The sequence below is a fragment of the Acanthochromis polyacanthus genome, chromosome 12 (assembly GCF_021347895.1).
Source record: "Acanthochromis polyacanthus isolate Apoly-LR-REF ecotype Palm Island chromosome 12, KAUST_Apoly_ChrSc, whole genome shotgun sequence".
Classification (NCBI taxonomy): Eukaryota; Metazoa; Chordata; class Actinopteri; family Pomacentridae; genus Acanthochromis; species Acanthochromis polyacanthus.
In genome coordinates, this window is record NC_067124.1 from 24,618,067 (window position 1) to 24,632,242 (window position 14,176).

General features: G+C 40.3%; 3 protein-coding genes across 5 annotated transcripts; 1 reads left to right on the forward strand and 2 right to left on the reverse strand.

Annotated features, from left to right (window-relative positions):
- Positions 1-240: 240 nt before the first annotated feature.
- On the reverse strand, positions 241-2,877 carry scnm1 (sodium channel modifier 1). 3 transcript variants are annotated; one of them, XM_051957077.1, is made up of 9 exons: positions 2,714-2,877; positions 2,461-2,531; positions 2,268-2,356; positions 2,000-2,023; positions 1,588-1,682; positions 1,082-1,182; positions 864-1,000; positions 648-768; positions 241-517 (listed from the first exon to the last, which is right to left on the reverse strand). In XM_051957077.1, the coding sequence occupies exons 1-9, from the start codon at positions 2,867-2,869 to the stop codon at positions 406-408; spliced, it is 906 nt and encodes a 301-aa protein (XP_051813037.1). In that variant the 5' UTR covers positions 2,870-2,877; the 3' UTR covers positions 241-405. The 3 variants fall into 3 exon arrangements, with proteins under 3 accessions (XP_051813037.1, XP_051813038.1, XP_022067497.2); XM_051957078.1 differs by having other exon boundaries at positions 879-1,000; positions 2,714-2,870; XM_022211805.2 differs by lacking the exon at positions 2,000-2,023 and having other exon boundaries at positions 2,714-2,871.
- A 74-nt stretch (positions 2,878-2,951) lies between these two features.
- lysmd1 (LysM, putative peptidoglycan-binding, domain containing 1) lies at positions 2,952-6,311 on the forward strand. The gene is made up of 3 exons (XM_022211807.2): positions 2,952-3,680; positions 4,481-4,800; positions 5,426-6,311. Exons 1-3 carry the CDS (start codon positions 3,498-3,500, stop codon positions 5,607-5,609), a joined length of 687 nt encoding a protein of 228 aa, XP_022067499.2. The 5' UTR covers positions 2,952-3,497; the 3' UTR covers positions 5,610-6,311.
- Positions 6,312-6,603: 292 nt separating this feature from the next.
- Positions 6,604-14,030, reverse strand: tnfaip8l2b (tumor necrosis factor, alpha-induced protein 8-like 2b). Its single transcript, XM_022211808.2, has 3 exons — positions 13,531-14,030; positions 8,679-9,002; positions 6,604-7,416 (listed from the first exon to the last, which is right to left on the reverse strand). Exons 2-3 carry the CDS (start codon positions 8,994-8,996, stop codon positions 7,174-7,176), a joined length of 561 nt encoding a protein of 186 aa, XP_022067500.1. The 5' UTR covers positions 8,997-9,002; positions 13,531-14,030; the 3' UTR covers positions 6,604-7,173.
- Positions 14,031-14,176: the final 146 nt, after the last annotated feature.

Consider the following 14,176-nt stretch of genomic DNA (forward strand, 5'->3'; position numbering starts at 1 on the left):
TTAAATGGATTAACCACATAAAATACAACATTCTCAGTAAATTTGGGTAATTTGAGATAAAAATAAGAATTTCCTGGCATTTCCCTGTGTGTACAGAACCAGACGTTGCAGTGAAAACAGCTTTCATGAGTAAACTGAGTGTTTCCTCTTAGTTACAGATGCAAGTGATGGCTTCTGCTAACCGACAGGCTTCTACCACAATGGAAGAGCAAAGTAAACAGGCATTGAAGAACCAGGAAATAGGAAAACAATGCAGTTTAATGAAAGGTTGATGAATAGTACAAATCTGTTTAAGAAAGTCCTCACACGTGGGAGTTGTGGCTGTTTCAAGCAGCTGTGTGGCTCCTGAACCGACCACTGTGGTACGAGTTTATCTGTGATTTCACACAGTACTTCTCAGTCCGCTCAGCGATTTGTAGGTGGAGCAGCAAGTGATACAGGCTCTTCCTCGTCTGAATCAAACTCCACATTCTCGTCTTTAATCCACTGCCCGCTCGGGTCTTGTAGCCACCCATCACTAAGAAATAAACAAAGCAAGATGAAATTCACTAAAACGCTGAGGTTGATACAGTCAAATGTACACAGCAGTGAGCAAGCTGATGATGCTCAGCTTCAATTTTAACAACAAAAAAAATTCTGTTGTGCACCTTTTTAGTTTGAGGTAGTGCTCCAGCTCTCTCTTCCGGTCGGCTGTCATTGGTTCTTCCTTCTGTGTCACTGCAGCCTGAGATCCTGTTGTGTCTTTTAAAGGATGCAACTCCTCATTGGCTACAGAGAAAAAACAAAAAACAAAAAAACTCTGACAATTGAAGAAGAGTTTCCCTCAGCATAAAAACTGAAAAGATTTGCCCTGACAACTCTACCTGTTGTACACTCACTAGAAATGCTTGAAGATAAATTGTGTGAAAGTTCAGTTTTCCAGTATGCAGATGGCATTTTGTTGCAGCTGTTGCCACTGGGATCTGAGCTAGTGCTCCCTGCTCCTTTTTCAGATTTTGTACTTTAAAAGAAAGACAGAACTATGGTTAAAACTTTTAATGACATTATAAACGGGGAAATGGCACATCAAATGACCACACACCTGGTTCTCCTGTGACAGCTGTTGTATGGTACAGTCTTCAGCAAAGCATGATGGGTGAGCTTCCGTGTTTGGGTCAGTAAAGGTGCTGAACTGGACGGCTCCTGAAATCAGAACACAATGATATAAGTGGACAGTATACTGGAAACACACTCACAAGTTACAAGCTAACTCTGCTCTACTGTTGTTCATGTTTTCCAACAAAAACTTGGCAGCGTGTAATTTACCAGGGTCATATGGCAGTCACGATGCCGCCACTTAATGTGTTTTATATAAGACAACAACATGGATTAACAGTCAGTCAGAAAGACTCAAATTGTTCCACTCATGTTGTTTTCCAATGATGACTCATCCACCCTCTGTCTGCTGAAGGATCCACCTGATTGCTGTCTGTTGTTTCTGGGATAAAACATGAACTATATTGCCTAAGTATGTTTGACAAGAGATTCTGATAAGTTTGCTTAGGGAGTCAACTTATCTGCAACTTGACACAGTTCAGAGGTACTAACCTGTCGACTGTCTTCAGCCTCGACGTAGTTCTCATGTCGCCTTTTGGTGATTTCATTCCTCAGCTGGGCTTTCTTGCCATAGAATGCTTTTAATCCTGAATATAACAGAACACACAACATAAAATCATTAAGGGTTGAATTGGAGCAAATATCCAAATGTGATTTTTCAGACAGATATAGCAATTTAATTAGTGATCAAATTTTAATAAAGTCAAGCTTCAGTTCAATACTTTGCAAAAAAGAGAAAAACAAGTGATGGAGCATTTCCGTCTGAAAAAATAAATAAAAAAGGCATCCTGTCTGTCACATCAGCTGTCATTTGTCAGCCTATAAATTACTTAAAACTACTTTGACTATCAATGAAAATAACTCTTACTTGCAGGTATATTTGTGTAATTTTGTAATTTCTAACCTGGCCTGTCAGGAGTTTGGCTTTCTTATTCCCCCAAAATGATGGCAGCATTTTAAGTGCAGAAATTTCAAAAGGTAGAACTATTAGTCAAAAAAATCACATTTTTAAATTAATAAAAACAACATCTTCTGTTACAGGTGTTTAAAAGGCTGTTTATCGATAAATTAATCTACACAATCTTTCTAAACACTTGAAGTCAGAGTAATTTAATGAATGAACGGACCAAACATTAAAAAATACAAGTCAGGGCTTGACCACGGCGTCTCACCTTCTAGATGTCTCTTCCCTTTCCTGTGGACTGCCAGCATGTCAACTGTATCAAACACAGGGCGGTAAGAGCACACGAGGCAGGTATACCTGAAAAACAAGTAAAGAGGTTCAATTTCATCTTCTAGTCGTCAATGACTTAAAATTAACAAACCAAACTTCCAAACATATCGGTGTATCCGAGTTAATTTTACCTTCCATTTTTCATAAGAGCAGCCTCATCCTCGGGAATAAAATTAGACAGAAGGTCTGCCACACGCCGTTTCTGAGACAACAACATTTGGTTAGCAATAGTGTTTAAATTCACAGTTTCTTTAAAAAAAATTGCCTACATTTTCAGTGCAGCTAGGTGGTAGCTAACAGGATGCTAACTACAACAACATATATATTTTTTTATCGGAAGTCTCTTCTAATAAATAAAATAAAGGATGAATAATTAACTGCTACCTTCAGAATATTCAGCTGACTCTTGTCATCGCCATCACGCTTAAACGACATAGTTACTGGGCTAGTTAATCTGTTTAAACATGTCAGTAGCAGGTTAGCTGTTTCACAACAGCTACAGGCTAATTCCTCCTGATAGCATTGCTGCGTTCTTGGCATAGAAGAAAATGGGAGATATGGGAGTCCAACTTGAAAATAGCACGAAGTTATTTTGGCCTCAGAGTTTGCTAATGTATGCCAATGACTTGTAATGATTATTAACTTGGAGAGTCCAGACAGCCATACTCTATCGCAACTAAACACAGCTCTGGGGACTTTATATGTGCTGATGCTCCAGTTGGTTCTGGTTATTCCAATTGTTAGAAACGCAACGCTTGTGACGAATCATGGGACTCGTCACTCAACACAGCAGCCATGGCAACACATGCGAGCAGACAGCTGACAAGAAAACATTGACAAGTTTCTCAACTTTTGCGGAATTTGTTTGACACATAAGATAGCCTCAACTCTTAGTCAGGTAAACGTTTGGTTTTATCTGCGGCAGAGCTTCTTCAGGTGTTATTTCCGAGATGCGGCGACAGCGTGACACTTGAAATAACGAACGAGCGTCAACATTGATTAAGTTGATAAGTTAGCTAGCAGGCTAACTAAGCTGCTCGTTTGTTTCTTAAACCCTACGCGGGCTTAAAGTAAGCTGTTGCTTTAGTGATGTTATCAGGTGTAAAATGTGCTCGTAGCCGCATTTTACCACCAGTCGCTCGGTTATCAGGTTAAATTTTTTGCGGCAATGTCCGGAGAGCGAGCACCTTTACCCAGCGGGGGGGACGGCCTACTCCGTGGGAGCCGCCGTACGAGGTCCTACGGCAGTTTGACTCGATCTCCAGTCTCTCCGGTCCGCCAGAAACTAATTGAACACACAATTCAACCAGGAGACACACTACAAGGCCTGGCCCTGAAATATGGAGTGTCTGTAAGTATGAGTCCGTTTTTTTTCTGAAACTATTCAAGTCAATTTTATTTCTTTATTGCTCATTTTCAAGGCAGACTTTAAAACTCACATGTGATTATATTACCCTGTCATCCTTTCTAAGTCACAACTCGGGAAAAAAACATTGAAATCTCATGGGAATGACTTTCCAAAATGCTAACCTAGTAATCTTTATTCTTTTGTTTGGATGCTGGAGATACGACCCCTTTAATGTAAAACTTTCACAAACTGAAGACACAAAGCAGGGCAGAAGAGCAAAAAACAAAGCATGTTGATTCAGCAGGGAGTGTACAGCAATAGAGAATGCCTGAAAGTCAAAATGGATCAAAGTTCTCTATACTTTGGCTGAATGATGTGTTTTCCTTTATACAGAGACATTGCTACCGTAAACTGATGCAGAAAAGGCACACACATGATGCATAGAAATGTGTCAGAATTTAATATCAGTTTCATTTTGGTTATGGTCCTAATTCATCCTATTTTTAACTGTAACATAACAACTGCACTATCTCAGTGGTTTTGCAGAATAAAGTTGTAATTGAATTAATACCCTCAACCCTGGTGATCTATAGAACAGCCCTCTAAATACTTTGTTTATTCATTTCTTTCTGTATGCTAAGGGACAAAGTCTGCCAGAAGTATCAGTGCACCGTTTAATGGGAGCGATGTTTGTTCCGTATAAAAATTGAGCAAAATTTATCATGCAGCTTTTTAAAATGGAGAGCTTAAGTTAGATTTAACACAAGTTTGCACATGGCTCACAAGGAAATTCTCTCTTCCAGATGGAGCAAATCAAAAGAGCAAACAGACTGTACACCAATGACTCAATATTCCTCAAGAAGTCTTTGTCGATCCCTGTGCTGTCAGACATGGATGAGTGCCGTAATGGGGTGGATTTGGCTGAGGAGGGCGGTGATGGAGGCAGTACGAGCAGTGCTTCTGTTCAGAATGGACACAGAGGGAGAACATCTGAGAAAAAGCAAGAAGATGGGAAAAAAGCGGAATCGGACCTTACTCCAGAGGATTTTTTGAAGAGGTTGGATGGCTTGATAAACCAGTCCAAGGAGGCTGCTGTCAAAGGATGTCAGGAAGCGGAAAAAAGGTATAACTACATGGCTGTTACCGTTTTCTTACTTGCACTGGATGCTCAGACATTGCTGTTTTGAGTTCTAGTCTTGCCAAAGTAGGTGACTCTCTGCTCTGGTTTGCCATTTTATATGTAATCTGGTTAATAAGCGGCATTCAGTCATTTGTTTATTTATGTCACAAGCAGTTGGTGCTGCTTACGGACATCTTTTTTCTTTTTGTGTCACTTAGAATTTGCATTATATTTATAGGCATTACTAAAGCATGTTTTGCCACCTAGATAACAGTTATTTTTCAAGGTTCATGTTAAGATTGTATGTGCATATTCACCGTATTTTGCAAATTTTGTGTTGTCTACAAGCTGAAATATACAAAAATGTTGCTGCCAATTCAGACTCTTGATTCATCCATCCACCACCCTGAAACATTTCATTCTGTGACTGTAAATGCTGGCATTGAAAAGGAAATAGTTAATTCTGCCTGTGAATGTGATTCTTAGCAGGCTGGTTGATCTGTGAGCCGCACTCATTGTCTCATAGAAAGAGGCAGTTTTTCAGAGTATCAGTGAAAGCAGCCAAGGATGAATACATGCTGAATCACTGGAGACTTACTCTATCTTCTCATCTGTTTTCTCTTGGCAGGGTTGCAGCCCTAGAAGCAGCTTGCACCAGCAGGACACCAGATTGGCGGCCGCTTACAAGGTCGCAGAGTGTCTTTTCATCTTCCAGAATGCAGCAGCAGGCGGCACAGGGGGCAGTACCCCTCACTATCACCAAACTCACCAAGACACTCAGAGACAGGGAAGACGAGATCTTTGAATTGTGACACGTTGTTTCGTCCGTCTCATTTTAATTTCAAAAGAAACTTTTTCCAGAAAGCCAGGCTGCAGGGTTTTCCTGCCAGGGTAACGGAGCGTTGCGGAGAAAAGAACTGAACCCTGGTCATATCACTGCTGCCGTGTAGAGTTAATGTTTAAATGTCTTGCCACACTGCCATTTAGTATAGTCATTACGACAGGATGTAGTTTGGTTAGTTTTATATATATATATATATATATATATATATATATATATATATATATATATATTGCAAATTTAGCCTTATTTATTTGTTGAAACAAACTGCAGAATGTACTCTCTAGCTGTGTCTAGTTTGTTCTCACATGCAGGAAATAGGAGCACGAAAGATTACAAATGATAATTCAGTCACATGTGGGTTTAGTCATATGACTGCTCATATGGTCAACCCAGCAAGTGGTCTGTGTGAAATGCTGCCACACATTTCAGGCTAGAACCTTCAGCTATGGAATGTAAAGTGTATAAAACACGTTCACTGTAAAAATACCAGCTCAAAATGCAGGTTTTTGATTGTTGTTGCTAAAAGCTTTATACTCTAATGTAGCTAAAGGTTAAAAAAAGAAGAGATGCATCTTTTAGAACATATTTTTGCAGCAGTGTTTTTTAGGGGTCTGTTTGATTTAATTCAAGTTTTGTCTTAGTTTCTTTTAAAATAAAATATTTGATCTCATGTTGGATAGGTTTTCTCTCCTTTTTTTATATGAAGGAAGTATTTTAGCAATTAAATGCTAAATTACAGTATTTGTACGATCTTGTGGAAATCAAAGTTGGGCCTTAAATTCCCTTTTCTAACCTTTTAAAGTCTATGTCATGCAAAACTAAAAGAATAACATGTTTCTTTACCTCAGCCAGTGACTGCGATCCAGTCCTCAGCAAATCATGAATTACAGGATAACTGGTCAAGCTGATGCAGCCAGTATTTTTTTTTTAGATGCTTCTAAATATGTTTTGAAACTGCAGAGTGATGGTGGGATTATTTGCTTTATTATTGGCTGCCTCGTCATCTGGATACACCAGTAAATACAGTTCCCTGTTTCTGAAGCATCGCCTTGACCACCAGATGGCAGTGTTGTATTACAGTGGCATAGTTCCCTGTCCTATCTGCAGATGCTGCCGGTCCAGCAATAGAACTCTTCCTCCCCGGGATATCAGTAGTTCTGATTAAAACATTTCAAGGTCTCAAATATTAAACATCAGATGACATTTTATATGCTAGTAATAGAAATGATATAGTATAAATCCGTTGATGTTCAAGTTTGCTTTCTAAAATGTCTGAATAGACAAGTAGGCATCACATTTATACAGTTTATATGTATCACCTATAAACAATACAAACTTGACTCCACAATCTTTATTCTTTTCCCACATGTTCTCTGAGAACTATCCGGCAGCACATTTGTTCTCAAATCACTTGTCTTACATTGCTGGTCCTCAACAGCAGGTAAGACGAATTTTGTCCCAACAGTTTAGAGTCTGTGGTGAGTGCCTGTTGATCTCCCAGTGTCTGTCTGAAATGTTTGCTTTTGTATGTGTCATATTGTTCCGTCCTCCACCAGTTTGTTGAGTCCTTTACAGATGTTCGTGAGGTTGGGTCTGAAGGGGCCGTCGGGCTCGTATAGTTGGGTCAGGAGCTGTGGGTCAGAGTAATGGTTGAAGACGTGGTTGATACGGCCGTGAGATTTGGGCGTGAGGTGGGTGTTGACCAGCTTCAGCAGCAGATCCCTGCAGCTGGACAGGAGCTCTGACATCACTGCCTTGTCGAAGGTGAAGTCCACCTATTAGTCACAAGATATACTTGTTAGAACATTGGCTTGAGTGGGATTTGTGACTGTAAATACACAAGAAGTAGCCAATATAGCAAAGCTCCTCTGTTGTGGACTAATTATAGACCCCTTCAGATGAAAATAAAATTTTTTTGGTAAACATTACCGTATGGTGCTTTTTATAAACAAGAAGACGTTATCAGTGAATTGAGCAGTCATCATAGCTGAGTATTTCTGCATTGAAGCTGCTGTGTACTGATGACCATCTCAAAAAACGGATTCAGAATCCTCAGACATCATACATACAATAACTTAAGGAACCAACCTCATCAATTTGCTGGGTGTTTTTTGAACCTGTGATTATTCTCCTTGAGAATCTCACTCCGGCATCACAGCTTGCTATTGTGTTGTGTGGAGTAGTTTTACAATTAACACATTTCAGATGGATTTGTCTGTTCTGGATTTATGCATTCCAAAGGAAACACCATTTTAGAGGTGCGTCTAAGCCATTTTAACTTTGGTAGGAATAAAACTGACTCAGATGATGTTTTTAGGGGTTAAATCAACAACTGGAAAGCAATTTAAAGCTATATAGCAGGATGTCTGCAAGTACCTTAGAAAAAAAGAGTAAAATGCTTTCATAAGTTTAAATTCAGCCGCATATAGTTTGTACAAGTTATCTTTTTTGGGGCTTTTATTGTTGTTTTGGAAACTTTTCTCACAGATTTCATTTTGATAGACATTCAGAGTGTGACACGAAATTGTTACAGGTTTTAAAAGCAGAGAAAGAAATAGGCAGTTAAGTATTAAAAAAAAATAACTAACACACCCTTCACAGCAAATTGAGACACATACAGTACACTTTTGAATACATAAGTTTTTGTTTTGTGTTCATCATATGTGTTTTAAATGACCTTAATCAGACATTTTGTTCCTAAACAATTATTTTTCTGTAGGGCTTACTATGATTCATTCATTTCTTTGTCTGTGTTGGACATAGTAGACTGCATTAATTTGGAAAATGCTAACGCTGAGGTCACAAACACTTGGTGGTGGTTGTTTTTTTTTTAATGAACATATTGCAGTTGCCAGCACCTCCAGCCTTGACATATATGTTGCAAACAAAACTTTTTTTCCCCCTACTTCAGAGTATTTTGCACTCTATTACAGTTATTGAGTAACGGGAAGTTCTTGAATCTAAATTCTGATAACATCTGGCTTCCTGAAGCCTGCCTAAAGTCCGCACATTGAAAAGTTAATATGTGCAAGTGTACCTCATAGAAGCTGATGGCCGTCATAGCCCCCTGGTGCAGCTTCTTCTTGAAGTCTTGGGCCACTGCCAGCTCCTCTGTGCTGAAGCGGTTGTTTCTGAACAGCAGGCCGATTTTCACTGCGATCTTGATCAGGTTCTTGATGACTTTCTGAGCCTCAGGCTTATTTCCCGAGTACCCTTTGGAAACGTGGTACAGTTCATCCAGAATCTCACTCGTAGTGTCGTCAATGAACATCTGCACAGAGCTTCTGGTGGCCATGGAGCTCAGGATCTTCTTCTGTGCCTTTAAGGCCATTTCCTTGGAGCTGAATGCGTCCATGGTTGCCTGGATTATCAATGAAAAGGATTTTTCATTTTAATCACAATCTTGATAAAGAAATTATAAAGCCATTTGACTGTTTTAGTGCTCACTTAAAAATTTTACGGCTCTCTTTGAGAATATTAAAATTATGCATGTAGACAGGCAGTTGAGTGATTAAAACTGAAGAAATAAATGATGCAAATCAGTGGTTTCCAGCAGTGGGGCAGAATTGAATATTCTGACTTAGTGCTTATAAATTGCCCAACAGAACATCAGTATACACTTAACATCACAGAGGCAAAAGATTTAAGATTTAAAATTTCAGCTTTTTCTGAGGGAACTGATTGCTCATTATTTTTACACAGCTTCTCCTTCTGTGGCTTTCCAAGCCTCCGTCCATACCAGACATTAGATTACAGCAAATCCAAAGCACTATTGTAAATTGCAACGAGGAGTAAACACACCATTTTCTCAGTTTGGAGAAAAAGTGTTAAATGTAAAAGTAGGTTTTACTGAGATGAAAAATGACTTTAAAAAACTAATAATGGGTTCCCCCTTCCAAGAAGACCAGCCATTAGGCAAAACCTTTACTGCCAAAAACCCAGCAGTTCCAGTCAAAGAGTTGGAGGTTAAGTGTTATGTTCAAGGTGAAACTGCTGGTTGTTATGGAGGCTGTGGAGGGCAACACATGTTCACCTCCTCATCCAGATTTTCCAGATCATAGAGATTCGAAGCGACAACCCTCCAGTCATTACTCTGACTCTCTAACCTTCAGATTGTCACTCATTTTGACACTTCTTCCACATCATTGAAGTCCATATCAGCATCATCATTATAAGCAACTCAAGCATGTATATTTGTCCTTTTATAAAAAAAAAAAAACAGAAGAAAATAAAGTAAATGTTGTGCAAAATTTGTAACCCAGCTTTTATGTGCAGTGTTTGTTTTTGTGTCTGACATGCACACATGATGCCAAAAGGGAAAAGTGCCACAGAAGAGGCCCCACAGAGGCTTTTAATTTCTCCACTTGAGACACTCACCACACCTAGCATCCATCACCGTGAACCCCCTGGGAGGTCATCAGCATGCATACAACACGCTACGACAGGACGACAAAATCCACTCTTTATCTTTGATTGTCAACACAGTTTGAATTAATTCTATTTTAATTCCCTTTAATTTCCGTCTAATCTCTAACATGGAAGCAGGCAGATTTGAAGAGGATCACAGAGGAATACTACATTTACATTTTGTTTATCTGATCTTCTTATGAGTGAGCCACGCAAGACTGGGCAAGCAAAATAAAGTTTCATTCCCACATCTCCAAAATAAAGATGGGAATTATCAGAGCAATATGACTCTTACAACAGATAAAGCAAATAAGTGCCTTTGTGGTATACTTATGCAAAATAGATAAGTCCTAGTTATATCTTCAGTTCCAGAAAGACAACAGCTTAAGTCTAAGTCTGAATGCTTAGTTTCCACTTCACCTTAATCCACAGTATGTGTGATGAGTAAGACAGAATCAACAGAGACATACAGTATCTTTAGCAAACATCAGTGCCACTGAGACAACTGTGGATCCTCACCGTCTCTCTGTGTCATTTGGTCTTAAATTGTTTTGTGTGTCATAGTTGACTGTGCAAACAAGACTGAAATTCAGAGGACAGTTCCCGAACATCTTTCAGTGTAATTTTCTGCACTGAATCCCACTTTTGGCCTGTGTGGGCAAGTATTTGAGAGGAGCAGGTAGACTGCATAGCTGAGGCAGGTCCGTGCCTGCTGATTCCACATTGCATCAGTGCGAGGGCAAGAACAGAGAGTGAGCACCCTGAACCCAGCGGCTACCATAGCTACTGTCGCTGGGTCTGCCTCTGGGTAAAACATCAGCTCCTCTGTTATTGAAACATCCTGTGCATTAGCAACAGCAGATAGTCAATAAGCTGTCAGTTAAGTGGCTTCCTGATAGCTGCTTTAATGCATTTTTTTTCTTCTGCAAAAGATGATGTTCTAGTTGCCCAGCTGCAGTGATGCACAGTCAGCAGTCAGCAAACGACTCTACTATTCACCGATACACAAAAAATTGATCCGGTCACATTAACTACCATATCATGCAAATAGTGCAGCCCTCCCTGCGTCTCTTCCCATCTCTGGTGTGCACCCCAATCCCAGCTGCAACATTCATAATAAGGGCACAGTCACTTTTATAATATATCTCAGTGGGTTCCCATTTCACATGCACTACCATTCATTTTGAACAAGTGTCACATTTCTAATGGCTCCCTTCATTACGAAAACTTTGCGTTCCCTGTGGGGAATTAAAGAACATTCATTAGATTAATTTCCCTTAACAATGATAATGGAAGTGAAGCTGTGCGATAGCTTTTTCAGATTCAAGCTTCAATCTCATTTATTTGCTAAAAAGACTACAGGGATTTGAGGGACGTGCACACTGTGCAGTCATCAGCAAGTATTCCACATTGTGAAACTCCCACAGCAGGAGACGGCTCGCTGCTTGGCTTTTTGTGTATCTGCGTTGTTTATTTTATGCAGCTCTATCAGGGGGTCGAGGCTGTTTGGAGAGCACTGAAACATGTCTGTGTTACAGCAGCATATAGCCATAAAACTACTCTTTTTTTTTTTTCCCACTGTAATGGACATCATTCAGTCGGTCACGCCGAGGACACATTCAGTATTGGGTAGCAATTTTCTGGTACAGATGGATTGAAGAGGGCCTTTAAGCATTTATCAGTTTGTTGTTGACACCCACCAGGGAGAGGCAGCATTACACGTTCAAGTGTTTGTTTCCTCTCTCAAATGCCTGGAACTGGAACTGAGCATCTGTGTGCTGTGTGAGGATCTAACATTGTAAGAAAAACAACAAAAAGCAGAGATAGATATGGTCTTGATGAGTTTCATAGTTTGTACATCCGGGCAGTGCAGAATTTATTTTTTTGTTGGTTTGATCAGGGACCATGCAGTTAACATGGAAAACATCTGATGTCTTACATACAGAGTGTGTAGCATTAAGCTAATTTTCAACTCTTATCCCTGGACCGCTAGGTTAATGGACAGTCGAAGAGAGACTGCTGATTGGTGGAGCCATCCAGGCAGGCGAGAGAGGTAAATATTTAGCATTCCTCAGATGACTCCAGCATGGGGATCAGTGTTTGTGTACATGTATGTGCATGTGGATGTGCATTTTTGAGCACCAGAGGTTTCTGGTTGTTTTTGCATGCAGGTATTAGCAAATAAAAGGATGCACAGGATTTTGCACGGGTATTTGTGTGCTCGCTCATTCTGTTTTTGTGTTTAGGAATATAATTCCTCTCACAGGGTTCAGAGGAGCCCCCTTTTCACCGAGCATACAAAAATGTGCTTTGTACTGTTCTAAGAGTGCAGCAGGGCCTTGTTGCGTTGACTAAGATATCCTCACTGTGTTTCATCACCAGGCCTGGGTTTGGGCAGACAGGGTTGTAGCTTGTGATATTGAGAGCATTAGGTCTCTTTCGGTTGCTTACAGCCTTTGATCAAGTTGAACAATGAGAATGTTCCAGGATAAAGCACAACAAGGAGGCCATATTTGGATAGGATGGTTGGTGGTTGTATTGAACTGACTGAAATTGTTATTTCTCCTGGTTAAAAATCAGGGAAGATAAAACATTAACCAGAAAAACACAGAATTTCTGTGTCTTTACTCAGCACCTTTCTGTAAAAGGAAGAGAACTTTGCCAGGATGAAATGTCACTTCCGTTGTGCGTTTTGAACTGTGGCTGAAGAACTGTACTTTGAGAGTTGTTCTTTTTTTCATTTTACCATCTTGTGTAACTTGATCTTAATCTTGTCTTACTTCACTTGCACACTGACTTCTTCATGCAGGTTTGTTAGGATTCGTTTTGTTTCATATTTATTTTAATAGCAGCCTAGACCACTTTTGACCCATATTTTGGTTAAAACAAAATTGCCTCAATAAAGCAGCAGACAAGCAGGCATTTTGAAATCCTGTAAAAGCACGTATTGCAACTTCTCTTTCAATATTGCACAACTTTTCAGAAGCGCCGTTGTTGAAGCCTGCCACCCTTCTGCAAATGCCTCAAAAGGGAAGCGAAACAGAGCAGTTGGCGCTGTGGCGAGGAGTCAGTTTGTATTTGCCCCTTGTGTCTGCACAGCAGTGTAAGTGACATTACAACCTTTCACTGTCTTTGGCTTAACGCGCTTCAAATCAAAGTAGGCCAGCAAAGAAAGTCCACTGCCTTGAGATTTGAGTTGAGCAACTCCCAGCCTGTGCAAACAAAAAATGTGAGCTCTACATCTGTGCCTGTCACTGTGCTTGTCCCAGCATGACTGTGAGCGTACATGCATGTCTCCCAACTCGTGCTCAAGATGGGGAAGTGGAAACAAGTCACACAGTTTCCATCCCTCTACTTTGTCTGTGCGCCAACTCTGAATACCCTTTAATATTTTTAATATCAGAAAAAAAGGAGAGATTATACATATATTGTCCTAGAGATTTCCTGTAAAACAGCACGTGAACATGGCAGAAGTGTCTTACCTGTGTGTGTACTGAGTCCCCCTCCCTCCTTGTCTGGTTCAGATATCTCTCTCTCACTCTTCTCTGTTTATCAGGTGGACAGCACAGACCGGTTCATTTAAAAAGATCCCTTCATCTCCACCACGAGCTGAACCAAAAACCCAAAAAACAGCCCTCCTGCAGCGCTTCTGTCAGTGCTTACCACCCTGTCTTAAGATAATGTTGAGTTGTACTTCCTTGAGGAACTAAATTGCTATGACACACCCCTCAGCCTGTGTGAATGTCTCTCTCTCTCTCTCGCTTTCTCTCTCTCCCTCCCTCTCACTATGCTCTTGCGTTTCCCTCTGAAATTCAAATTCAAAACTCTTCACCGTATTTCTCTCTACCTCTCACTCCTCACACTTTGGCACTCACTCTGAATCTGTCTATCTTTCTCTCCCCCAGCTCTCCTCTGTAATGCTGACGTTGTGCCTCTGCTTGTTCTGACAAGTGAAAACCCCAGAAAGAATTTACCAATGATCCAGTGATGCAGCCAGCTGAAAGGGGAGCGGCTTAACCCCCTTTTTTTGTGTTCACCTTCGCTGGAATGCGGCTGCTGTCAGTGCTGCCGAGCGCTCTGTCCCTCCCCGTGTCTCTCTTGTTTAAGAATCAAAACAATGAGTAGCCA